Source organism: Oryzias latipes, chromosome 13, assembly GCF_002234675.1.
Source record: "Oryzias latipes chromosome 13, ASM223467v1".
Lineage (NCBI taxonomy): Eukaryota > Metazoa > Chordata > Actinopteri > Beloniformes > Adrianichthyidae > Oryzias > Oryzias latipes.
In genome coordinates this window covers 20,853,606-20,880,796 of record NC_019871.2, presented here as the reverse complement: position 1 = coordinate 20,880,796, position 27,191 = coordinate 20,853,606, and the positions used below count along the sequence as shown (strand labels likewise).

The window sequence follows — 27,191 nt, the reverse complement described above, 5'->3', positions numbered from 1 at the left end:
TCTCCTTCCTTCTTTTCCTCGTTCGTGATGTTCATCTGGCAGAGATTTTTCAGGCTTGAAGATGTCTCTGCGGCCGCGGGGAATCGTTTCGGGCCAACAAGCATTCAGGTGTCAGGTGCGCTGACGGCTTCCAATTGAAAAGAACTTTTCTTTATTTTTCAGCTTCCTTCTGCAGAGATACCCATTTCCTTTTTGGTTGGTCTGACCGTTTTACTTTAACATTCAAGCAGACTTCCAGAGATTTTAGGAAAATAGACTGTAATGCCCACAAAAGTCCAATGAGTTCGATCCCAGCACATGAAAAGCAAATGGAGGATAGAAACATTTTCAAAATGACTGTTTTCTGTTAACCCTTGTGCCATCCTATGACCCCACCCTTACTTTGACGTGTTCTCCCTACCATGACAAAGGTGGAACGATTTCATGTGATCCATGGACACCAGTGAAGATCACAAATCATTGAAGTTTCTTCGCACTTTCTAGTGGGTCTAGATGACCCAACTCCCAATGTTAAAGTGCCTAGGATAGCACAAGGGTTACAAGAGTCGTTGGTTCACCCATCTTCTGAATCTGCTGTATCCCTTTTGTAGTCTTGGGGTTGCTGGAGCTTTTCCTATACTGTTGGGAAAGGGTGGGGTACACCCTGATCAGGTCAGTGCACTCACACGCCAAAGGACAGTTTAGTTACCTAGTAACCTGTGCAGCATGTGAGGAAAACCTGCATGAATGAGGAGAACATGTAACCTAGGCAGGATTTGAACAAGGGGCCTTCCCACTGTGAGGTGAGAGCGCAATCCACTACATCACCATCTTTACTCCCATCTAGCCAGCAGCAGTAATTGTGCATCCATTCCAGTCATTTGTTGTAAACTCATTCCTCATTGTTCTCGCTTGCGTTTCTTTATTTTCCCTGGTATTCTAAATGTCATTTGTGTGTTCCAGACCTGCTTCACACAAACATGGAAGGACTCGTCTTTTTATTGTTGTTGAAGATCCCTTTTGTTGTCCAGTCCAATTACAAGAATAAAATGCAAAAAAACAAATGTATTTTTTACCCTAATGAAAGACACCGGCTGATTCCTCCTTCCCCACAGCTGTGATAAAAGTCTCATAATCAGACTATGCTCAGGTTCAATTCTAACATGTGATGCTTCCAGGTTGGCTTCAAACTTGGAACAGAATTTGGGGCTTCAGACATTTACCCGAGTCATGGAAGCAAGGAAAAGCTCTGCACCTGTTTTCAGATGCAGATTGGGGGTTTGGATCCTGTTCCTATAAACACAAAATGCAGAATTCAGTTTTCATTCTGTAACTAAGACCATCTTACAACAACTTAAAAGAATGTACTTTCTGTAAAATAGCGTGAGAGGATCGGACACGTCTTTGTTTTGACTTCATGGCCTGAAGTTTTTTTTCCACTTGTTTCTACTTGACAGAAAGGCAGCTTTTTTGTGTATTCTTAGTTAAGATGTCAGACAAATAATGATGCAATGGTTAAATAAATTAAAGCCGCAGAGCCTGAGAAGATCCCAGCAGCTGAGTCCAGCTGGAGATCTGTTTTCTGCAGCTTCTTCAGTCGTAGATTTCCGTCCTGCTTCCTCTGTAGCCACAAAGGAGCGGAGAAAAGGCAGCAGGTCAGACTGGAGTCACACAGGCTTTCCTTGTAGAAAAGCCGTTTTTAGTGGTCTCTGGTTTTCTGCCACAGAACCCACAAAAAGAAATTTTCTCTTCTGTACTAAATATAAGCCAAACTCTAAAATGGTGTAGCATCTGACTGAGAAAAACGCTTGAGGTGAAAAATAAGATTACAGATGAATGACACCGTCTTTCTCAAGAGATTTTTCCTGTTGCTTTTTTAACAACAGGTGTATCAACCAAAAACTGTTTCCTTAGTTATTTTGACTATTATATATTTATTTGTTACGGAGCGATTAACAGCACCCAAAAAAAAAATAAAGAAATTTATAAAAGAACTAGACAATTTAAAATTAAACAACCAATAACAATTGACTAAACTAAAAAAAAAAAAAATAGAGTAAAATCTAAACAGTGACCAAATTTCACCTTGTGAATTCTTCACAGTTAATTTTTTGGTAAAAATGAATTTATTTCTCGAATTTATTGGTTTAACCCTTGTGCTATCCTAGATGACCCCACCCTTACATTGACGTGTTCTCCCTACCATGACAAAAGTGGATAAAGGTGGAAAGATTTCATGTGATCCATGGACACCAGTGAAGATCACAAATCATTGAAGAAAAAAGGGTCAACGCACTGTCTAGTGGGTCTAGATGACCCAACTCCCAATGTTAAAGTGCCTAGGATAGCACAAGGGTTAACAACTAAATTTCTTTCAGTAAAATACATGGATGTTTGCCATTATTTGCAACAGGATTATGTAAAAAACATTAGCATTATTTCAAAAATATGTTTTGATAATTTAATTATATCAAAAATGTAAATTTCCCGTAGAAGCTACATGAAAACACACACAGAAATAACTACAATTATGCCTTAAAAATGTATAATATTTTCAATGCTATTTTAATTTTGATTTTCACAACAGAAACTATGTGTAACTTGTACATGCTATACAGAACACAAACAAATATCTAAATAAATAAGAAAAATCCAAAGTGGCAAACATGTGGGGCACTTGCACAAGTTTAGTAAGGAGCCGGTACTTACGAACAATTAAAATGTGCCGTAAAGGGCATCGTACTACAGCATCACCTGCATGCCATAAGTACTTGTAACTTTCATTATCCTTACAAATACTTCACAACACACTTATCGCATGTAAGGCAATGGTTTGTTCCATTTTAATGACATCCGTAAGGTGGCCATACGAGTAGGCCACACTTGCACACTCCCTATGTGCTGCTCCTCACCACATGTAACGAAGGCGAAACCAACTGACATGAACAATCAATTCATTTTCCTAATTTGATTTGTACTGTTACTATTTTGTATTACCTGTATATATTAGTATTTTTCTGGGTAACTGTTTAAGGCATCTGTGAAAACTTTGAGTAAGTCACTATCATTAGGAGGAAGACTCTGTTTAACTTTGTAAAAATGAAGATTTCCAATAAGGATGTAACAATTCTTTAAAACCGAACCGTATGTTTCACTTTAAACTGAACCGCGGGGAAAGTAAAAAACTGTTGTTGTTTTTATTTTGTAGAAATGTTCACCAACTTTGGCCTTAACCAAAGGCAGTTCTCTCTGCAAATGAAACATGTCCTGGTCTTCAAAAACATCACATTTACTGAGTTTAACTTTTATTGTTTCCTTTCTGCTAACAAAATACAGTAAAAATGACAACATGGCATCCAAAAAACATGAATCTATTAAAAGGTTGTTTTCAGCCTTGGCTCTAACAGCAAAGGCCAAATGCAACCTCACATATTTGCCGTTTGTCCTCACCAGAGAATTGGACCAGTACTGAATTATGGATGCATATTTGCAGAGCGAAGTGCTAGTTTGATGAATTCAGCTGCTTGGGGTAGGTAAAGAGAATGCTGACTTTGAATTGATTGATTTGAATTTTGATTTACTGTGTTTCTATCTGAATAGCATGACTTTACTGCATGGTGTACCCATGTTCTGTCACCAGCCCTGCTTTCAAAAGGTTGTTTAAAACATAATTACGTTATTCTTGTGCTATTTTTAAGTATCCCACCTAAGAGGAAACAAGGCGAAACTCAAAAACCTTTCAAAAATGCAGAAAATCTGTCTCCTATTTTCTTTTCTCTTGTTCTGGAGCTAAACCAGGAACTGTTTGTTCAATCTAAGTGTTTTTAATTGGTGTGCTTCCAACCTTGTGAGTGCTTGTGTGTCCTTTTGTAGAGGCAGATGCTTTGTGTAGCTGAGATTAGGAAGTCACGCTGCATTTGACACAATTAATCAAATCCTGCATTCCTGCGTACACACTGTACACTGCCACAACAAACACACAAAGAGCATGCAGATTGGTAAAACCTACACAACCCAATCAGGAACATTAGGAAATGTTTACACTTGTTGGCTTGTTCTGATTGCAGAGTCATCCAACGTGACTGTCTGTTGTACGCCTGAGTAATTAGGTCTGTGCTCGCAGTTGGAACAGCAACTTTACTGAGAAACAAAGCAGACTCTCCTGTGTCTGAAATAAGAAAACACCAGTATGATGAAAGCAGGAAACTTCTGCATGTCTGAGTTATCGAGCAAAAGACTTAAAACAGGGTGAATTTAGAATAGAAAGCACCTTTCCACCATCTTTAAAGTCCTTCTCCAATCAGCTTTTGATTTATTTTTTAAGCGCTCCCAGTGGCCTTGTAATGATGATTATGCTAATTTAAGCAAAAAAAAAAAAAAAACCTGTGTGTGTTTTTTAGGACAGTTTCTGTAGAGCAGCAGGAGATCATTAAAAATTCACCTCTGAGGTGTGGGCAGGACTGTCATTAGAGTGCAACCCCGCCCCCTTCCCTGTTGCTGAGAGCTCTCTGATAACACCCTTTTCCACTAGTTTACAGCCTCTCATACCCCCAACCTAACATTAGCAGTGCAACAAAACTGGCGAGTAATATTGAAGCTATCCAGAAATACAGTTTGAGCTAGATGACATTGAAAACAAAGACATACATGAATCCTGTTGTCTACAAGTGGATGCATCCTAATGGAGCAGAGCAGGGAGCTTGTGGCCCGCCTAGTGTATTTTCTACGTCACAAATACGATCTTTGTCAAACACTGTTTGTTCATCTGCTCCTAATTCTCAAGGATTTGAATAAAGAAATACTCAGAAATGCAATTTTAAGCTTAATTTCTATTTATGTGTCCTCCATCATGAGAAAAATGCCACAAAAGCATGTTAAAAAACCAAAAACACCATTTTCAGTTGAGTGGGTCTTTGGGAATAAAATGGCTTTTTATATCACAGACACACATTCGCAAGCGCATGGATGTGTCTGCCACGGATTCACAGATCAAAATAGTTTGGAAAGTGGAAACAAAGAGTCAAGACAAAAACATTTAGCTGGAAGAACATCCATCTATCAATTTTCAGAACCCGCTGAATCCCTTTTGGGATGATGGGGTCACTGGAGCCAATCCAGCTACTGTTGGGTGAGGGCTGGTCTCACCCTGAACAGGTTGCCAGTCTGTTGCAGGTCCACACTCAGCTACAGCGGCAATCCATGAGTCACCAATAAACCTAGTAAGCATGTGTTTGGACAGTGGGAGGAAACGAAGGCATTGAGAAAACCCCCACCTGCACAGGGAGAACATGCAAACTCCACAAAGAAAGGTCCCAGCCAGAATTCGAACCCGGGCCTTCTTACTGTGAGGCGTGAGCACTAACCACTGCAACAAAATCCCTGAAAGAACATCTGGCAACTAATTGAGTGACGTATTTATTCTGTAACATGATTATGATCTCTGAAAAGGAGATGGTCAGAGGGACTCCAATAAATAAAGTAGTACATTAAAAAAGATTGTTGCAACTAGATATAAAGAACACAGTGTGTTTTGAGGCTTTTCTCACCAATAGAGCAGAGTATTATCAAAAGATGCGGAGAATCTGAAGAAATCTCTGTGCAAAGGGGACAAGGCTGAACCCTATCAGATGTCAATGCACTAATCACAAGTATGACATTTGTATTTCCAGAAACTCCTGTCAGTATACAACACATCAGCATCTGCTAACAGCACCTAAAGTTCTGTTCACAAGAAGAAATGTGGCTCCTTTGTGGTCCCTGTGGGCCAAGACTCAGAGGAAATGGACTATGTCAAAGAGTCTAGATGTGACTTTCTGGTTGATAATCATGAACAACTCCAGGATGAAGAGGAAGGAGACTTTTCAGTGAGTTACCAGCATTCAGTTGAAAAGCCAGCATCTCTAGAGAGGTGCGTACATTTGGAGCAGCTTGCATGTTTAGGAAGAAACTATGAATGCTGAATCTTTCAGGGAGGCCTTTCAGAACTGCTGATTGTAGCAGTTAAAGATCCTTCATTTGAAAAGAACATTTGGTGCATCAATAAACAGAAAAGAGCTCCTAAAACTGTTTAGCTGGAAGCACCAGACACTAAATGGCACCAAATTCCGGCACCACAATTTTAGAGATTGCTTCCTGTGATTTGAAAGTCTATAACATTTTAATCAAAGTTTTAAATTATGTGCATTGTAAAAATACCAGATAAACAGTTTTTTGAGTCTTTATTACTCCTGAAAGCAGGACTTGCCCACATTCTTGCTCATAAAGGGCCTCAAACTAAGAAAAGTGCCCCCATAATCCTTAATGTTGGTGCTTCATTCAGTGAAAACCATCGGTGTTGAGGAGTGTGCGAACCATTTTAGGATTACTGCTCCAACAGCATGTGGATACAGCATTTCCTCCTCACGCGTGCAGACTCAGAAACTTGCAAACACTATCCAACTCAAAAACAGCCAGTCTCTGTTCTGTGTTCTCTAAATAACTATAGGGCACTTACAGTGCATCCAGCCAGCTGTGTTAATGCTTACCTGTGTATGTGTTTGTGCACATGGATTTCCAACCATTTGCACAAATGTGATGCCCCAAGAAGAATTGCTGCGTCAGTCAGGAGGGGTTGACATCATATAAAAAAACCACAGGAGGGAAAAGAAATTATTCATAATAAATATGTCATTCTGTGATGCTGCATTTATTCCATTAGAGGCTCTGATAAAGTTGCTTCCAAGTAAATATTTAAAGAAATGTTCAAAACTAAACATGCAAATGTGCCTATACGGGGGGAAAAGATAAAATCACTATCATTAACCTTAGTCCAAACTGCAGAAATGGGTGTAAACAGGCTGTCTGTGGGTGAAAAATGGGCAAACCTGTATGGAGCACACAGGTGGCCCACATGAAATATTAAGGTCATAGACCGCTCAGTTAGCCCATAGACAGAAAATGTTCATGCACATTTTTTCCAATCATGCTGTAAGGGACAGGTCGCCATGAACATTTACACAACACGTAAGGGTAAAGTAGGTGGGATGCAAACATTCCATCTGAAATTTTCATTTTTTTAATCCTCTCTAAATTCTGTGGGCTCTGCAAGAAGCCTGTTAGTGCTGTTAGTACATGTGGCTACAGCTCTAAATGAAGTTCTAACATGAAGCAGTTTTATTGCATGAGTACATGTTTACTTACTCTCACACTGGTGGGTGAAATGATTTGGAAGAAATGACAAATGAACTTAAACTGATTCAAAAATGAAGAGAAAAAAAGACAAAAGTGAAAATCTGGATGGAAAAGAACAACAAGTTCACCCCCTCCCTGGAGCTGTTGCCAATACAAGCTCCAATCATTGGGTGATTGATAGCTGGGCTATGGAAAGAGTCATTAACACACCAACACAGACACGTGAAACCAATAAACTAATCAGTGGCTACGCTCCAGGGTCGGCCTGTGACTCTGCAAATCTATTCACCTTTAGGCTCATGTCACAGATGACATGTTGGGTTTGGACCTCTACACACACTTAACCTTCACTATATACACACTTCACCAAAAAAACACACATTAAGATTACTGTACAGATGTTAGAAACCTTTGCGATTAAAACCAAAAAGACTGGAAAAAGGGATCCTCGTAATTGAACCCTCCCTTTTTTCTGTGTTTCTTCAGCTTCACACATAATTGATGGAGTATCATAATGTGGGTCTGTGACATGGGTCTGTGTCTGCTGCTGGACTGGGAATGAGCTGAAGGCAGCTGAAAAAAGCGGCTGGTTTCTGCTGTCAAGCTGCTGAGTGAGGCGCAATCAGCGCTTCAGGACGTTTGATTTGATTGTAGAGGTCATGCACCAGCGGAGGCCGCTTATTTACCTCCACTGGTACGCCTCAGACAATGATCGCTGATCTTTGATTGGTGGCGCTCATATCAATTAGCAGTTTTTAGCATGACTGTGGCGTTCGGAGGCTGGTGTCTTCATTGCTGATTGATTCACACACACAGAAGCAGAAGGTTCAAATTCCTAAAATCCTTTGAAGATTTCTAAGTGTGCAGAGTCTGAATGCAGCCGACCGTCAGCTGAACATATTTGTTTCCACACGTGCGCTCAAAGCACAACAGCTCACTGACATGCAGCCCCACAAAAAAAGCTCCTGCACACACAAACACACCAACCTTTTCCATGTGTGCATGCTCCAGTGTGAGCTGGTGTGATGTGTCATGCCCTTTCTTTCCTACCCTGGGGTCAGGTTTATTTTTGGGGGGAGCCATGACAGTTTGCTCCCACAGCACACTTGTACTGTCAAAACAAATCACTCTGTGTGTGTGTTTGTACCCATAAACAACAACGTTTAGAACAAAGATTGGTCCGCTTGCTATTTTTTTTTTAATATATATTTCTTACCCATTTTTTATCTCGGTTCTGCCCTTTTCTGGACTGAGAGTTATCCTCCATTTTGGGGCCCCAAGTTCTACAATCACCACTGTCAGCTTATTCTTTCAACTGAACTTTAACGGAGATCTTCACATCTCCTTTTGAAAGTTCAGGTCACATTTGGCAAAGGTCAAACAACCACAAGTTCACTGCTCATTTACTGCCACAAATGTAACACAACAGGACGAAGATTTTAGTTTTTCAAATGTGATACAGTATGTTTTTTACAGTTAACATAAAATGAAAGATTTAAAAGGTACATAGCTTTAAAGACCCACTCTGATGAAAATGGTGTTTTCAACATTGTGGCATTTTTCTGATGATGGAAGACATTTTAAAGAACATTGAGATTAAAATAGCATTTTTGAGTATTTCTTTATTCAAATTGTTGAGAATCAGGAAAAGATGTAAAAATGCAGTTTGAAAAAGTTCGTATTTGGGGGCGTAGATGAAACGCTGAACAGGCCACAAGCTCCCTGCTGTGCTTCATTCTGATGCATCCACTTGTAGATGACTAGATCCATGTACGTCTTAGCCAATATTGATTGCCTCTTTTGTTGCACTGGTTCTCTTAGGTTAATAGTGTGAGGGGCTGTAAACTAGCGGGAGAGCACGCAAACAGTTTAGTAAGGTGGAGGCAAGGTTGCTTCGCACCAACAGTCAACTCAGAGGCAGATTTCTTTGGAACTACTGCCGCTCTGCAGAAACTATGTCCTAGAAAATGAGACAGGTTTTATGATTTTGGCTAAAAACAGCATAATTTTAATCAAAAGACCACTGGGAACACTTTGAAAATCAATCCAAACATGATCAAAGTGGGACTTTTGTTCCGTAGTTGTGAGACTTGAGTATATTCAAGTCCAGGTCTACATCTGTGTGTAGCTATCCATCAGGTCCAAAAGCTGTACATGGTTTGCTTCTGGGTTGTTGCTAGAAATTCATTACAACACATCATGATCATGTTCACACCACTGCAGTAAAGTTGATTTTTTTTCATGCTTCAGCTATAGTGAGGATATGAACCAAGGGGGAGTGGCTAGAAGGAGTACCTTGCTCTTAAAGTGGCAGAGACACAAAGTGCCTAGGGTGAGATGAACCAGTCTGTTTCTCAAAGCAATGTTCAAAGTTTTTGAAGGACCTTTAGGTTTTTTTTGTGTCATATTCCCTCTTATCCACGCTTTATTTTTTGTACCCCCTAACAACTTTATTGACAGAAGAGTCAACATACTTTTTTTTTGGACTTTTAAACAGAACCTCACGAAACAGTTACACAGTAAGAATTTGTGTATCTTCGATTTGCTGACAATGAGATGATCAAACCCACCAATGGGCTCAGACAAGAACTAAAACATTCTTTGGACAGAGTTTTCAGACAGGTTTCAGGTTCTTTGTGTATGGAGTTAGAGTGTAGTATTATTAAAAAATAGATTTGTAAGATGAAAAAAAGCTGGAATGGAGCATTGTCACAAAAAATGTAAAGATGAAGAAACAGAGCAAGTAGAAAAAAAATCAAAAATGCCCTAGACTACTTTCACTGACATGCAAAGGGTTTAAAACTTCTTCAGTGCAGATCTAACCTTTGGAGAACCAACGGGCCAAAAACATCTGCTTTTTTTATTACCTTTTTTTCAATTTTTCCCTTTTTTTTGGCTGCTGTCAATTTAGACCAAAAATTAACAAACACATTTTTAAAAAGTCTAATTAACTTTAAAAGCTCAGAAGAAAATTGTTCTTGGATTTTCCTATTTTGGGTTCTGTTCTTATTATTTATCTTAAGTATCTTGAATATAACTTTTTAGGTAGGATGTCAGAGTTTAAAAAAAACACAGATGTACTCAAAAGCTTCTATTGTTTACATTTAAATGGCTTTTATGTACTTTTAACTGAAACAAACCGTTTGTAACACTACTGTAAAGTTATGATTTCTCTCAGCATTCTTTCAGATGCAATAATCACACCGGAATGTGTACTTGTGAACGTTCATGGCTCCAAAAGTCCAGGCATTGTTGCAGATAATGATGATGACAGTCCACTGCCGCTGGCTGATTGTTGCCTTCTGCCTTTTTTTTTGTTTAAGGAAGTCCAAAGCCTTGAAAACATCAGCAGCATTCCTGACATTGAGTTGTTGTTGCCTAAAATCGACTGTTTCCCAACAAACATTAGTCTTCTTCCCACTCTGTCTGACCACCAAAGGTTGAAAAATCATCAAAACACCAATCAATTCCCACCCGCTTTTTTTTTCTCTACATGTGCATACATGCACGTACACATGACACAACTTTCACACACAAACGCAGCCACGGTTGTTGTCTCAGCTGAAGACGGGAGCTTGAACAAAACAAGTTCATAAAGGTCAGCTGCAGGGGGGGGCATGCGTCCTGTTCCGATGATGCTTTTATAAACATATGCAGTAAATCTGAAACAAGGGGGTCACTTTGACCACTGTATTTTAAAAGATTCACAGAGGTTGAAAGCAAGAGGATGATGGGAAAAAAACATTGCAATGCACTGAAGTCCCTCATTTTCTTATGATTCATCAGTCATGAACTATGTGACTTGTTCTGTAAAAATACAATGAAACTAAAAGTATTCATCAATTTATTTATGATAAGGATTTTACTTTAAATCCTTTTGTATTTTTTGGTTGTTTCAGCTTTGATTTAAGGGAAATTGTTTTGATTTCATAAAAATGCAACAAAAAAAAACAAGTTTAACCCTATTTAGCCATTTTTATCATATTTGATCAACGCATTTCTGAGACCCTTATCTCATAAGATGATCCATATTTTCCTTAAAAAGTCATGGTAAAAACTTTTTCCATGTTTTCTGCCCCACAGTTCGTCACCTTTCCATTAGGGGGAGTAGAAGGGATTTTCCTTTTCCTGCTCATTTGAAAATGGCTGCTTCCTAAAATCTCAAAAACACTGCAGAAAAAAGTTTTGCTAATTTCTTAAATTTTATAGTGATTTTTTTTTTTTTAATGACTGCTTGTTTTATTGAAGTAATGCAAAATGTATTGATAATTATTTTTTTATAACACAGTCACACCGTGTTAAAAATCTGTGGATCAAATTTGAGACAGCGGGTTGGTAAGGTGCTTTTGCTGATCACTTGAGTCGATATTTTTGCATCTTAAACCGAGGTTTTTGTGAGGAAAAATGTACCAAATCATCTAAAAAATCATAACTGACATAATCTATAGCTGTGTCAGAATTCCCACCCTAATCCCTAACTACTAAAAAGATATATAGTGCAGCACTATGTAGTCCCCTGGATTTTTCTTTTTTTTAAACGGCAAATATGACATCAATGATTTCATGACGTTAAAATCTAAATGATACCAGAGTTTTGGGACGATCATTTATGATCATTTATTTGTTGGTAGATCGCCACCATCTTGATCCGGCGGTCTTCCTGCACCTCTGCTCCTATCTCATCCTGCACCATTTCACTTCTCTCTCTTCCTCTAGCTTTATTGTAGCTGGGTTTGAAAAAGCTACCTAGTCCTGCCCGGATCAATGCGATGTTGCCAACCTAGATGTGCTGCAGCCGTGCCTCAGCTCTCTTGATGACTTCCTGTTACTTCCACGTCCTTCCAGTTTTCACCAGGATTCCTGCTGTAGCAACTTTCGTGTCAGATGGGTCATCGGCTCCTTGGCTCATGTGACTTTAAACTCCTCTGACAGGCCACTTATTGGAAGCTGCAGCATGGTGGGATTAACGTACAGGACAATGTTGCTGTAGGATCGAGGGAGCCCTAGCCACCTCCAGAGGAACTGGCTAATGCGGTTCCTTCCAGCATCACCAAAGTTGACTTGAGCACCTCATAGACAAGCAGGGGCTAAAGGAGCCTTAGCAGGGCTCTGTGCTGGTAAATCCAGCAATCCAAAATACATAGTGTTTCAAAACACTGATTAATTCAATAGTTGTTTTTTTTTTTGTTTTGTTTTTTTCTTTTTTTTTTGAACAGAAATGATGAAAGTTTGACTTTATGATATTTAAAATTTAATGTTTGCTGATGATGTGCTCCTTTTTACTTTATCAAACCAAAGCATTCCGGATCCACTAGAACCGTGGATTACATGTGATCATTTTTTTCTAAATATCTATTTTCCTAATGATGCATCCCAGTGTTTGTACTTTTATAAAACAGCATTTTTTTCTTTCTTTCTTTTTTTTTTTTTACTTGTCCTGTCCAACAGCTGGGCAAACGGATGAGAGCTGAAGGCCTCTCGTGTTGGACATATTTTATTTTAACAACAGGGGTTATGAATCTTCTGATAAACCAGAGGTATGTCTGAATAAACTCCTTTTGTAACTGAGGCCAAACTTTATTCATTTTAATCATATTTGAAAATCTTTTGTGTTGAACCGGACGTAAAAGGAAAGGAGGGAGGAATATGGAGGGATATTAGAGAGGGGGGGATAGGAGGGTGATTATGGAGGGGGGGGGGGGACCATGAAGCAGCATAAAGCAACAAGTTTCGGGATGTTTATAATCATTACAGTGAGGTTCAGATGTAATACAGGTCTATAAGGGCAAGGCCTGTCCACACACACAATCAAATGTTATAAACATAGCTGTTGGCTCCAAAAATATTCACATGTCAACATGTACACAATACAAATAATGTTCACACACGCATACCTATGCATTAAAGCCAACTAGTATGAAATACTACATTCGATCACACAAACTATTTGTGCAAAGGTGAGCTAACACCTGTGCTTGAGTGAGTGTTTATGTTCTAAAATGGATGATGGAATGTGAAAAAGAGGGAGAGTGCCCAGTCATACCCACACCAAAACCCCCGACGCAGCAGCAGCTAGAACCCCCCCCAACCCCCGCACGGTAGCAGATAAAGAACAACCGCCCCCCAGGCGATCACATCCACCACCCAGGCCAGGGCCAGCAGGACCGCCACCCAGGCCCCCAGAGCCAGAGAGCAGGGAGGCATGGGGGGACAGAGAGTGCAGCTCCAGCCCAACCAGGAGAGCAGCCCCCCCGAACATTTGTTCTTTCTGAATCACAAATTAAACTAAATATTTACTTTATTAGACAAAGAGCATCCAGAGCAGCATTCCAAACTCTCTTTACATTTCTGCTAAAGGCAAAATGCACAAATGTCAAATGATTCACTTTGTCCAGCAGTTTCAGGTGCCTGCTGATGTCTGAATGTGAGAACAGTGAAAGTGAAGCTGTTCATGGACAGAAACATTCTTTTTTTTCTTTAAAGTATCGGCTCTTAAAGCTTAGACAGCATTTACATTCCCATGAGTCACATAGTCCTCCAAAAGGCTGAAGGACATTCAGGAAGCAAAATGCTGAGAGTCGGTGCTTCCTTTGAATAAGCTCTTTACCAATAAAACAAATTCTTGATTTGTTTTTGTTTTAGTACTGTGAACACTTCTACATACACCAAATTTATATCATGTTGGGAAAACAACAAAAAAAGTAATGTTTACAGGGTGTTGTGGAACAGTTTTAGGTCAAATAATGTTATAATTTTCCAAATTATTTTGAAAAAAAACATCAGCATGAAAAATTATAAAATTACAAAAAACTATTAAGGAAATGAGCTATGTGCTTTTACATAAATGAATTTAGTTATGATTTATAGAAATTTAAAAAATAAAAGCACGCATTTTCCAAAAATCCAGATTCTTTATATGTGTTTGTAGAAACCTTCAAAATGAAAAACAATTTGTTTTTTCAAGGACTTCTGCTCATTTTAGCCTCAAGGTCATGCCCAATAAAAAAAAAAAAGTCAGATAAAAGTCCTTACTCTTTAAAGAGTCAGAGAAAAGTATTTAACATTTTGATTAGTTTTTGAAAAACCTTTCTTTCATGATTATGTTTGTCTCAAAAATAAAAGCCTTGAATCCTGAAGGTACAGTTTCACAGACTCTAATGATGCTCTGCAGCTTCAAGGACAAAGAACAGGAACATAAAAGTTGCTCTGTACAGTTTATTTCTAACCTTTTGTGTTTTGTTGGAAACATGTATAACAATACGTAAAAGTCCATCTCCCACCAAGATGATATGAATATAATGCACATACATGTACACATATAAATACAGCTATTTATGGAAACATTATGAGAAACATCAAATTTTAGGTCATGTAAAAGCTTAAGGGAGGATTACTAATATGTCAGTGTACATTAATATATAGATTCATAGGCTATGGCTTAAGGTTCTGTGAGAACTTCATGAATTTTGAGAATTTTTAATTCTAAGTTTGTTTGTGTTACATAGACTTGCACCATCTCCCATGTCGGAGTTGTTAGAAGAAGAAAAAGAGATGACACTTTGAGGACCAGGGTCTCCACTGTAGGGAACTGTTTGGACTAAATGCTCTGTCTGTAAAGAACATTTACAGAACCATCTGGAAGAGTCTCCCACTCTCTTTAAGGGAATGCCCCACATTACAAGCCTTCAAAACTCATCTAAAGCATTGTTTGGTATCAAATCAGTCCTAGAAACATTGATTTTAACATTCTATTGTATTGTTATGTGATGTACTTTAATTTTGATCTTGTGTTTTATCCAATTATTATGTTCTTATGTTATCCTGTCTAGATCAGGGGTCTCCTACCTGAGACTCCAGATCCACATTGGGCTCTTTCAACCCTCCATTGTGGCTTCTTGAAGAAAAAGACTAACGTTTAAATGAATAATGTGGTTTTTTCTTTTTTGTTTTTTTTTGTAGTTTTGGTTTATTTGTTTTAGTCCATTAATTTTCTCGTTGTGTTTAGATTTTTAATGTCAGGTAAATGAGTAAAATGATGGTAAAAGGTTTAATCTACTCAGTGGTTTATCACTAGAATAAACCTAAAGAAAATGTAGATTTTTAAAATTGATTCTACACCAATGTTGTCATGTTGTATTTCATAATAAAAGGAGAAAAAGGATTAAGGTGGTCAAAATAGAAAAGTCCTTTTCTGACTTTCTTATATCTTCAATTTAAGTAAACCTTGAGCAGCAAGAGGATTGTATTTAATGAAGGGTGTATTTTATTCAGAAAGAACCTTGTATGTCCTGCTGTCATACGTTTAAATAAGTTAAAATTGTTGACTTAAATTTTTTTTTTTAAACTTATAATTCAAAAGTTCTAAAAATTTAAATGCTACATGTTATTATTGAATAGTTTAATAGTCACAAAAACAGACAAAAAGTGTATTTTTCTAAATGTTGAGTTGGAACGTTGTGGCTCTCGCTGGAAGAAACCAGATCACATGGCGCTTTAAGCGTTAGAGGTTGCAGACCCCTGGCCAGGTGTAGTTTGCTATATATTCACATCTGGAAATGTTGGGGTTTTACTACTGAGCTCAGCAGATTAAGTGGAGATGCTTCTATGAGAGATTGAGTCTCCAAATTCAAAAAGTTCTTTGATTTCTGAGTGTAAAAAAATAAAAAAATACACTTCCCAGCGTTCATCTTTTGGGGGGAATCCTTAGGACAGATTGAGAGCCACAGATCTACAGTGTCTCCACTTGAACTGAAAATAAACGTAATTGATAATGCCTCATAACAACACAATTACACAAGTGGAACATCCCCGCTGCAGCTGGAAGCCTGATGGCTGCAATAATCAACTTCTTTCATCATTTATGTGAAATGATTGGATTAGTGAAATCTGATTGGTCTAAATGAGAATCTAATAAGAGCTCGCTAATGAAGTTATAGGATGTTGCAGGAAGTAGTGTTGTGAGCGTTTCCTTAAATCCCCACAGCAGACACACAGGCCTCTGCAGTTTGTTCAATCACCTGTGGATTTTTCCCCACTAATTCTTTTGAAGGTTTTATATCTTTACACGAGCCCAATTCAAAAGGTTTTTTTTTGTCTAAAAGTTTACCATATAGGGTTAAATCATTAAATCTACTCTTGGAAACTATTACAGTTGTATTTTGCTCCCATATGATCACATAAGCCAACAGTGACAGGTTCATGCCCACATGGCATGCATCTCTCCGCTCATCTGATGAAAACTGCTCTTCTCATTCTCTCGCTGTAAGTACAAATGCAAACAGCAGTTCTGAAGCACAATCATATGGGGGTGGAGGCGGTTAGAAACACTCAGAGTGAGAAAACAGCCCACAAAACCATACAGATTGACGCAAAGGGCAGGGTACTCGCACGGTCCTGCGAGGCTGCCTCTGTGTTTTTTTTTAATTTGCATGGTTCAACACTAATCTCCATTGCAGCTCATCTCCTCTCCACTACAGTGGCCCTGGTGGAAAATGTGAGAGGCAGGCAAAAATACGAGAGCTTTTTGTCAAGGTTCCTGTGCCGGTCGTCTACGGCTTTGAAGCATATCTGAAATTTTTGTGATCAGGAGGTTCTGAATGTGCTTATTTTTTTAAATGCATTAATAAATACGCTTAAAATAAAATTCCTTGCAAATGGCTAAAGCCCTTAAATTCCACTAAACCACTAATTATCCTGTGTGTCCTGCTGTTGATAAACAGACAAAAACAATCATCAGGGGGAAAAATTGTTTTAGTCTAAAAGTCTTGACTTTCAAAGGTTACAAAGAGTCATTTTGACTGAAGAATTTGTTTTTATTTAGATTTTTACATTTTGGCTTTGGACACTTTTTTTTTTTTTTTTTGCTTTGAAATTCTGCTCATACAGGTTTCCTATTTCCACATTATGAGAAAATCCACAGAATGATCACATCTTTTAGATGTGATTTAACTAACTCACTGTAAAATTGCTATATTATAAAAATACCAGTTTTTTAATGGCTTTTAAGGGATGAAACGTGGTTAACGTCAGAAATACCCATTACCAATTTGATACTTTAAGGTACTTTCAGGTTTGCATCAAGTTGGGAAACAGACGGGGGTGATTGGTTGATACCCAGACTCCATCAGGTGGTCTCCAAACTGTGGCAATGACAAAAGCACAACATGCACAACCAGCACAAACAAGAACCTGGAATCTTGGCGATAGAACATCACTACTGTAACTTTTGTTTCTCACAAGACCGTGAAGCTTAAAGTTCTACAAAACAGCTGCATCCTTATTCTCACTTTACTGTGTCAGTGTTGGTGAATGTTAAAAATGTTGAGTTGACTTTTATTAGCTGAAGGTTCAGACCTTTGTGTGCAGAAAATATATTGGCAACCAATTAGGTCACACCTCTGAAAATGTGCAAAGTTAGTGACCTCTGCATCTGTTTCTGAGTTTGCATGAATGTGTGATGATACATCAAGGCTCGTACTCTTCTGCCTGTGCAGTGAAGATGCTCTACGACTCACAGGTGTCAAGCTCCAGGCCTCAAGGGCAGGTGTCCTGCATGTTTTCTGGCCAACCTGCCATTGAAGCTCCTTATTGGCTAAACACACCTGATCCAGGTAATCAGTAGCAGATGAGGCGGGATTTCTGAAAAACCAGCAGGAGGTTGACCCTGGAGTTTGAGTATAAACAGAGGAATAGTGCAGGACGAGCAGGACTGAATGAGGAAAGGGTTGAGTAGAGATGAAAATGACCAAGAGTCTAAGGTTAGATAGAACACAGGAGTAACCTGATAGCAGGAGGTGAGTTGAAAAGGGCGGCCATGGTGCAGCGGTAGGGCGGTCGACCCATGATCATAAGATTGCAGGTTCGATTCCCGCCTTGCACGCCCATGAGTCAAAGTGTCCTTGGGCAAGACACTGAACCCCAGCTTGCCTCTGGTGGTAGGCGGGCGCCTGTGTTTGGCAGCGGAGCCGCCACCAGTGTGTGAATGTGTGAGTGAATGTGTGTGTGACTGGGTGAATGGGTCTGTGACTGTAAAGCGCTTTGTCCTTGTAGGAAGAAAGGCGCTATACAAGTATACGCCATTTGCCATTGATACTGCTTTCCTTTTTGAGTTACTCTTAAGAAAATCTAGAAACAGAGGAGAACAGGAACAACCCATTTAAGAGAAGCAACAAAGAGAAAAGCAAACACTGGAGTTTACATGGCAACCACTTGCTATTTGTATCTCACACGCATCCCTGGTACAGTTAAGAAACAACCATGTCTGACGTAAGTCTGTTTAAAAAAAAAAAAAAAAAAAAAAAAAGATTCAGTTCATTAAACCCACAAAAGATGCATCCTCTCAATTTTTACTAAAGGTTCACTGAAATATTTTCTCATTGATGTACTAATTGAGTCTTTGATTTTAATATATCATCATAATTTGCTCTTATGCGTCATAATTAAATAAAACTACACTAAAATGGTAACTAGCTGAAGTAGTTTTGCAAAAAAAATTCATTTCAGTCTTTAGGATGCAGCATCCATGCGGTGACAACAACAAAACAGAAATGATCTGCAGGAACAGCAGGACAAAACATGGTGACATTATGCAGAGAGAGCAGGAAATAGAGGACAAACCACCAAGAAGCTCACATACATGAGCATAACTTGACCTGCCCTAAAGGATGCTTTTAGTTTTTTCAATTTGGTTTTTATGGTGTTAGCCTGCTGGGTACGGATGCATCTATTAGATCTCTAAATCATGGCTATTTCAACGTTTATAGATATGCATCTTGCATTCAATTGACATCAATTCATAGACGTCTATTGAACATCACAGTTTGGACCTGTAGCCGACACCTATCCCATTGCGTTGCAGTCCCATCATGCCCTGCGTGTCGAAGCCACCATTTATTTCAAAGAGTACATCGTACAATCCATCTGAAATCTGCAAAAATCTTCTTCATCGAGAAACATTCAGTAAGTACAAAGCCGTAGACATGCACAATGGTAGAGTGCACTGTGGCTACAAAACGTATTTTGTTATAACCAATAAATACACAGACTAAAGTATTGCTGAAACCCTTGTAGATATTTTGAGTGAATGACTTAAAGTACATGTCCCTTTGAGTGCATGTCACTAATTAACATGTAAATTAGATCAACAAATTCTAGCCAAGTTGCATTAATATCCAATATTTAAGTTAATCTAACATCATATACTAACTGAAATCTTTATTTAAATTAAATAACATAAAAAATAATTTGGAAGCAATGCATTCTATAATGCAATGGAGGACAGTATTTGTAAGGACTCATACAACAATATCCATAATACTAATAGGCGATGTAATAGTGTCTAAAAACGGGATCCTTTTGGTGAAAGTGACTGATCAAACGTATTCAAGTATATATTTACCGCAGGCTGCTGGACCCTGTTTCTGTTGCTGTCTGCATTGTAATTTTTAGGGGATTTTTATGTCTGTAAGATTGTTGAAAAATGAAGATGTTGCCGTTCTGATTCTTCTGAATGAATATGCTCTTCACATGTTGTCGTTCACCTTCCAGCACATCCCTTCAGGGGTTGCCTGTTTTTACCAGATATTTCAATTGTTTTCCCTGTATCATTCAAATTTAAATCAGACATCAATGAACAGTTTCAGAACAGGTGGGATCTCATTTCCAGTAAGAGCCACAGGCGTTCTTCCTTACTAAAGATGCTTGGTGTCTTTTTATTTACATCATATAAGACAGAGGATGCGCCCTTGACATCAGTCAGAAACAAACAGCTGTCATCAAGCCCTCCCACACACAACACTCAAGAAATCCCAGCCACAAGCTGACGAAGAAACCTCGTCAGGGGTTCGAGGCAGACAAATGAGCAAATTCTGATAAAAAGAATGAAAAAGACAACATGTGATCCAAAGAAGAGATGCAGTTCCAACTGTTTTCAGCAAGGTTTGAGAAATGGAGAAAAGGGAAGTTGACAGTCTGGACTTTTTATTTCATACCATCCGCCGTGTTTTTTTTTTTTTTTTCTTACTAAAAGTTTGTTTAAACTAACAGAGTCCAGTTTCCCATCTGTTTAGATGTCCTGTACTGCAAAACGGGTCAGAATCTCAGGGTAAAGTTCATCTTGGCAACAACATACCAGTAATCACATCCTATAAAAACAGAACAAGTCTTTAGAAAGAAAAAATGGTTATGTTTCATCAGCAGAAGAGTTTATTTAAGGATAACTAAAACAGAAATCAGGAAAAATATTAACATTGCTATTTTTACTGATGAAAAACAATACATAAACTATGATTCTGTATAGCTTAGAGACATTTTAGGAATATTTGGAGGGAAAAAATGAAACCAAAGTGAACAGAAAAAGGTAAAAACGGTTCAATGAATTTTTGAAATGGATTTCAAATCATTTGTTTTTTTACACAAGTGACTGCTTAATAATATGGTAAGCAACATGTCAAAAACAAAATCTGATACAAATCAATATTTATTCCACAATGCCACATTTTATAGAGTTTGTACCCCTCACATAAAATAAAAAAATATAAAAAAATGAAAACAAAAGACTGCAAAAAAGGGGAAAAAAAGCAACTTACTTTACTTTCTCTATAGGTTAGTATTCTCCAACCTGCTCACTTTTATTTCCCTATATGCTGCCTGTGCTGTGTCATGGGGGTGTGAAGAGCACGCTTGTCACCCCAATTTCAAAAGAGTTGCACCTTTCAGAAGAGGGGCAGGGACCACCTTTGCATCATTAAACCTCTGAACGGAGATCTAAACGGGTCCTCTTTTTTCCCCCTCCTTCATATTCATTTCAATATCGCTGTGAGAAATTGCATTAACCTTTAAGGGAATACTATAACCCCTTTGATGTCAGAGATTCCAGCGTGGAGGTTAGCAATTCTACTGATCGCTACATTCAGAAAGTGCTTTAGGCCAATCAGTACCAGAAGGATGGGAAGCTGCGCAACATTCATTGTGAGTGCGTGATGGGTTCAAAGACTGTAGTTCATTCAAAACGACAGCTGGATCATAGTGGTTATTCTGCAAGGAAATTTCAGTGGGTGATTCCATAAAATTTAGGGAGTATAACTCGCCTTTCATCTCCTGCCGACACCGTAGAGGATGAGCCACGGTGGAAAGAACTTTGCATTCTCAAGCGGAGGAGAGTTTGTGAAATGAAAACATTTTTCGGGTCTTTGTAGCTACGGCCTTTTTTATTTACTCATGATTTAGATCATTTTAATAGGCTATGTGTCTAATCTGTGGACAAGTCTGATGATGGAAACTCCTATGAGGAGTGGTGGTGGTTGTGCTGTTCCTGTTAGTCAAAGTAATTCATAGATGAGGAACATCATTTCATTACCATGACTGTTTGAAAACACTTGAATGTGTTCCCAACATCAGGCATGTTTGATCTCCACTGACATGATGATGTGGATAAAATAAAGCTTAAAAATGCATTTCTGAGTATTTTTGTTCTCGTAAATAGGGAGCAGAAGAAAAAGGCCTTTTGAAAAAGGTTGTAGGTGTGACGTAAAAACAACTACGGCAGGCCACAAGCTCCCTGCTCCGCTCCATTCTGATGCACACACTTGCAGATGACGGGATCCGTGTACGTCTTAGTTTTCCTCGTCTGAGCTGGTATCTGGCTCAAAAATGTATGGCTGGATAGCTCCAATATTGATCACCATTTTTGTTCCACCAGTAATATTAGGTTGGTTGTGTGAGGGGCTGTAAGCTGGTGGAAGACAGATGGCTGTCAGAAAAAAGCGTCAGGCAGGTGAATTTTCCAATGAACTGCCACTCTGCAGAAACTATGTCCTTGAAAAGAACACAAGTTTTTTTTTATTTTGGCAAAGGATTAATGTTTAGGAGATCAAATGCATGACAAAACATTGAAAAAACTTCTTACAATAATCCATCTAAAGATACCAACATGATGTTCAAAACTGATGGTTTTTCATCCACAACAGACTCAACCTAATTTGACAAGGTCATTTGACAAAAGCCCAACTCAGGAAAATCAATTTATAATACTAACATTATAATTATCATAATTATTGTCAAATAAACCTATTCAATGGAATTATTTTATTACTTTTTTTTTTACGATGAATGTTTTTAGATAAAGGTATTTGACTAAAAGAAGCTGCATCAGAATCACATTTTTATCTTTTTTGATTCTTGACGAAAACATCTAACAGGGTTACTCTGAAAATACCAAAGAAGCTAAAAAAAAAAAAAAAAATCTTTGAGACGCAACAAAAAGTTAAAATAAATCCAGCTAAAAATAAACGAGAAATACACATTTATGTCGAATCTAAAACAAACATTTGCTGTGCTGCTTATTGTTTTAACATAGGGTTTATTGTAATTTAAATCAAATTACATTTTTTAACATTTTCTTATTATTGCATTTATTTTGTTATATATTTGTTGGGGAGAAACATGGACATTTTAACCAATGAAATGTGGTGAATTAGCCCTCCCTGCTGTAAAGCTGACATAAAACACCCCTAACTGAATCCTTCGAATCAGAAAACCATCAGGCACACAAAGCTGAGGGCAGACGAGTCCCAAGAGTCGTGTGTGAAGAGATTAATGAATGAAAAACGTGCACAAAAAGTGCACAAACACACATAAATCACGAAGTCTATGAATTGGTAAAAGAAAAATGTAGAAATATCCATAAAAAACGGACTAAAACTGATGCTACCAGGAACACCTCCTCCAAAGCAAACATTGGGATTGAATAATTTCATCTGGGACTGACCACTGACTGTACCTGAAAACTGGACTGAGTGAGAGTGATGCCATCCATAGAAAATGTTTTTCTTCTGGCTCCAACCAAATGAAGTCAAATTTTTCACGGTACATATGTTGGAGCCAGGAGTCGTCAGTAAGCAGTGATTGGTCCAAATTGGTCTGTGTCAAGGTTTCTATGGCAACTGATTCTGGCCAATCAGGAGTGAGCTTGCTGAAAATCCACACGCCTACCACTTGAAAGCAGGCTACATGAAATCTGTTAATCAAATGCTTTGAACGTTAGTCGTGGGGGCCAGCAGGCTCCACCTACTTTTATTGAGGCATGTGACTGAACAGTTTGTAAGTTGAATAACTTGAACTACAGGAATATATCTTTAAAAAAGAGGATTATCAAGAACATGTTAAAAAAAGATACCAGAGCAAGACTAGTTATTCAGACAAATAGAATGACTGAGTAATAGCTGTTTATTACTCTATTGAAGTCTATGGATTTTGCCTTCTTGGAGCCAGCAGGTACTTCTTGTTTGGAACACTGGGGTCCCCCCCGTGCTCTCATCTCAGACTAAGTACGGCATCATCAGACAACATGTAGGTTTATATATACATAGGCTTCAGCTCTGTTCCCACTCTTCCTGTTATGGGAAAGACTAAACCACCTGCTCCATGAGTGGGAGTGCCACTGAAGCCATTGCCATTGAAGAGATCCGGTACCTGTAACTCCTTTGCATCATATGGTAACACTGCTGGTCAAATTACTGTATGTGGAAACTATAGACTTGAGCAGTGGGTGCGTGTTATGTAGGTGTAACGCTGGCTGGTTTAACCTGAAAGCAGAGGTGAGGCACTGCTGAAGCTGAGCATAAACAATACCTGCTCTACCTTTATGCTACAGGAGCTTAAGAAAAGAACTCTCATGTATGCATACAGTCGACTAATGCATATGTTAATGTTACTACAGTTTAAACATTACACCTAGATCTGAGAAAACAACTGAGATGCATTCGAAACCTTTTCTCTAAATGTGTCAACAAGGTAGTTTTTCCCCCATCAAACTCCAAATCAACACTTTGGAGGCCAGTTTTTGTTTTAGTTCACGTCATTTTACCAGCAGAACCTAAAACAATTGGAAACGTGTTTTTGTTTAGAGCTTTGTTTCTCACCGGTTTTTATGCTTTTAATATTGGAGCAGTAAGCGGTACTTTATTTTAGCGTGTAAAAACTTGAATTTGAAAAAAGTCTGCAAACTGAAAGCAGGTAAATGCGTGTTAATGTAGCTAACAGCTGTTTCTTTACAGTCAACCAAAAAGATGAGCATAAAACCTGTTTTTAAAACTGTACTTTTTGTTTTTTGTATCTTACAGTTTCTTGGCCATTCAACAACATATGACATGTATGTATTAGGGCCACATTTTTTTATAACAAAAGCACTGAAATCAGGTTTACAGAAGAAAGATTAGGTCAAAATTAACTTAAGACGTGGCTCTATCATGACCTTTTTTCTCCCAAAAAAACCCAAAACAAGATTCTGTAACTTTAGGAAAGAACAGGATGATTATCAATAAGGACAAAGTTTTCCTTAACTTTCAAACTGTGATCCCACAAACTATAATGTTTAATCCACAATAAGAAAAAGTATTTTTCTTTACTAATTTTACTTTCCTAATTTGCCTGGTATCTATGGTTAAATAAGTCAAAGGGATTTTTCTACAGGTGTTTTGTATAAACAAAAACCTTCCATGTTTTTTATCTGAGGGGAAATCCTTATATTGCAATGCCTGTTTTACTGGGACCCTTCACATATTTACATAAAAACTTCCATTTTTCAAAGACCCAGAGAGTTTATGGCGCACATTTTCTTCTGATTACATTTCTGAGATTTGGTTATACCTTTCAGCTAAATCCACACACTTCATTCTAGCTTTTAAAGACTGCTACAAGGTTGTCATGTGGCAAAGGCGTGTTCAAACTCTAACATGTTTCCTGTTCATGGATGTAAACACGCGTTTTAAACTAATGTTGGCTAATACATAATTAATTTTGCTTTCTAAAGCATAGAAAGGAGTTTGTGATACACAAACAAGTTAAAGAATTCCCATTTTTTTAAATATTCAAGACAAGTTCTGAAGCTAGATTTGCATTAAAGAGGGTTTAAATAACATAAAGTATCTTTACTGACGTTAAAATGTATTGTTTCCTGCAAAACTATTTTCTTTTTAGTATAGTTTTCTGTGCTAAACGGACTAAATTATGCTTTACTAATTAAATCACTTGTACTTAGAATTCGAACCAAACAAGGCTGTAGAAAAAGTTGCTCCAACAATCCATCTTTAATTTTATGTTTCAAGTTTATAAACATCTTTTTTCCTTATGACCGCCTGTGAATTTTGCTCATCAAGTTTCAAAGCACAAACTTCCTCTGAAATGTGTTGTTTTAGCTTAGAAAGGGGAAACACGTTTATGTAAATGACATTCAGGATCCAAATCCAATAAGAAATACATCTTTAAGAATTAAAAAAAAATCAATTTAGTCTATTAGTCAATCATGCAAAAACTCTGTTTACGCTGTTTTTAAAGAGACAGAAGTGAAAAAACAAAAATTGAGCTCTGTGGAGTCATGTGATTCATATGTCAGCAGAAACTCTTCACTCCAGAGTGAAATCCTCAAAAATCTGCTACCCTTAGTTTGCTTGAGGAGTTAAGGTGCTTCTGTGAGAAGAACAGGTTTCATGTTGGCACATTATTTTCACCTTAATGTTCGCTTGTGGGCTGGGAAAGCCACGGAAAAGAAAAGAAATCTGAAGAATTTCAGCGTGTCTTCCTGGTTGTTTTTTTTCTAAATAATTAAGTAGAACCACTACGCAATTTAACTGAGAAAGGCACTGAGTTGGGAGTTATTTTTAAGCATTTTAGCTGTAGATAAAATTGATTACTGGTCGTACTTAGCTGTGGATTAGCAGAAGACAAAAATGTAAAGTAGGGCAGATTCTTGGCATCTGCTTTTTGCTGATAAATTTTGTTTTTGCTCCAAAGTTTGCCTTCCTTTTTACTCCAAACCACCCCGAATGTGATGTTTATGTGGAAACAGATGTTCCAGTTGTGGGAGGAAGGGCATGACATGACCTCAGCACACAGGAGAAGGCAATCCCTGCATCACTCTTCATTTGTGGTACAAAAGGATACAATGAACAGCAAACATTTATATTCCAGAACTGCATTCAAATCCAAAGCTCAGCACCCACGTTAGAAATGAAAAGTAGATTTGTTCTGGTCGCACAGTTCCATGGCTAAGGAGTGGAACCCCAGTCGCAGACCTGCGGGCTCCTTTTCTCTGAGTATCGTTCTGATGGGATAGAGCCTAATTCCAGGTCTGGAGCGCAGACATCCACCTACATTTGAAGTCCTATATTAAGGATTCTCTGCAGATTGATTGAGGCGGTTCAAACCCTTGGGGGATAGACGGAAAACTGGTGCAGTTGCTGTTCCTCGCATCTCTCCCCAAGCGGTGCAGATGAGGAAAAGCTGCTCTTTTTCCATCCATGAGTATGAAAGTATTCTCAGCTAGCAGGTCTGAATCCACATTTACACAGTATGCGTTTGCATATCCACAGATCTCTGAACTCCTGCCTACCCAAGGTTTGAATCCTGGATTGTATGCTATGTATGCCTTTGTAACACGGTCTGAATTCAGATTTACAAACTTGTTTCTCGTAGGAACATGGTTCCAATGCTGTAGGAGACCTTCCTCATAGAGGCCGGAGGAGCCGAGCGCGAGCTTGTAAGGGAGGCGTGGCTGTGGGAGGTCCCCGCCTCCAGGAAGTAGCATGCCCCTGGGATCTCTTTGGGAAAATTTTCTGGGAGGTCCATCCGTGAACGAGGGACAAATGAAAAAGAGCGGTCGTCTTTCAGCAATCTGTAGATAAAATAAGAAAGATTAGAAGACGTGATCAGGTACTTTTCTTTCCTGGAGGGCTATTGCTTTAAACGCCCACTCCGATGAAAATTGTGTTTTCGGTGTTCTGAACATGTTCTCGTGGCATTTTTCTAAGGATGGAGGACATATATGAAGAAAATTATGCTGAAAATTGCATTTCTGAGTATTTCTTTATTTAAATCTTTGTGAATCAGAAGCTGACATACTAAACCCTGTTTGAAAAAGAGCTTAATTGTGACATAGAAAATACAAGCTCCCTCCTCCAAACTCTCGGCAACGGGCAGGGGAAAGGGGGGCGGGGTTGCTCTGCACCGAGAGTCCCCACTTACAACTATGTCCTTGAAAACTACAT

General features: G+C 38.4%; 1 protein-coding gene and 1 long non-coding RNA gene across 2 annotated transcripts in view; both read right to left on the bottom strand.

The window, feature by feature from the left end:
• Window positions 1-960: 960 nt before the first annotated feature.
• On the bottom strand, window positions 961-7,360 carry LOC105355478. The gene is made up of 3 exons (XR_909875.3): window positions 7,159-7,360; window positions 6,504-6,570; window positions 961-1,272 (listed from the first exon to the last, which is right to left on the bottom strand). It is a non-coding gene; the product is annotated as an uncharacterized LOC105355478 (long non-coding RNA).
• Window positions 7,361-26,090: 18,730 nt separating this feature from the next.
• Window positions 26,091-27,191, bottom strand: part of gucy1a2 (guanylate cyclase 1 soluble subunit alpha 2) — a 41,482-nt gene continuing 40,381 nt past the window's right edge. The window contains 1 exon segment of the mRNA NM_001104688.1: window positions 26,091-26,818. Coding sequence (NP_001098158.1) covers window positions 26,599-26,818 — 220 coding nt within the window. The 3' untranslated portion in view covers window positions 26,091-26,598.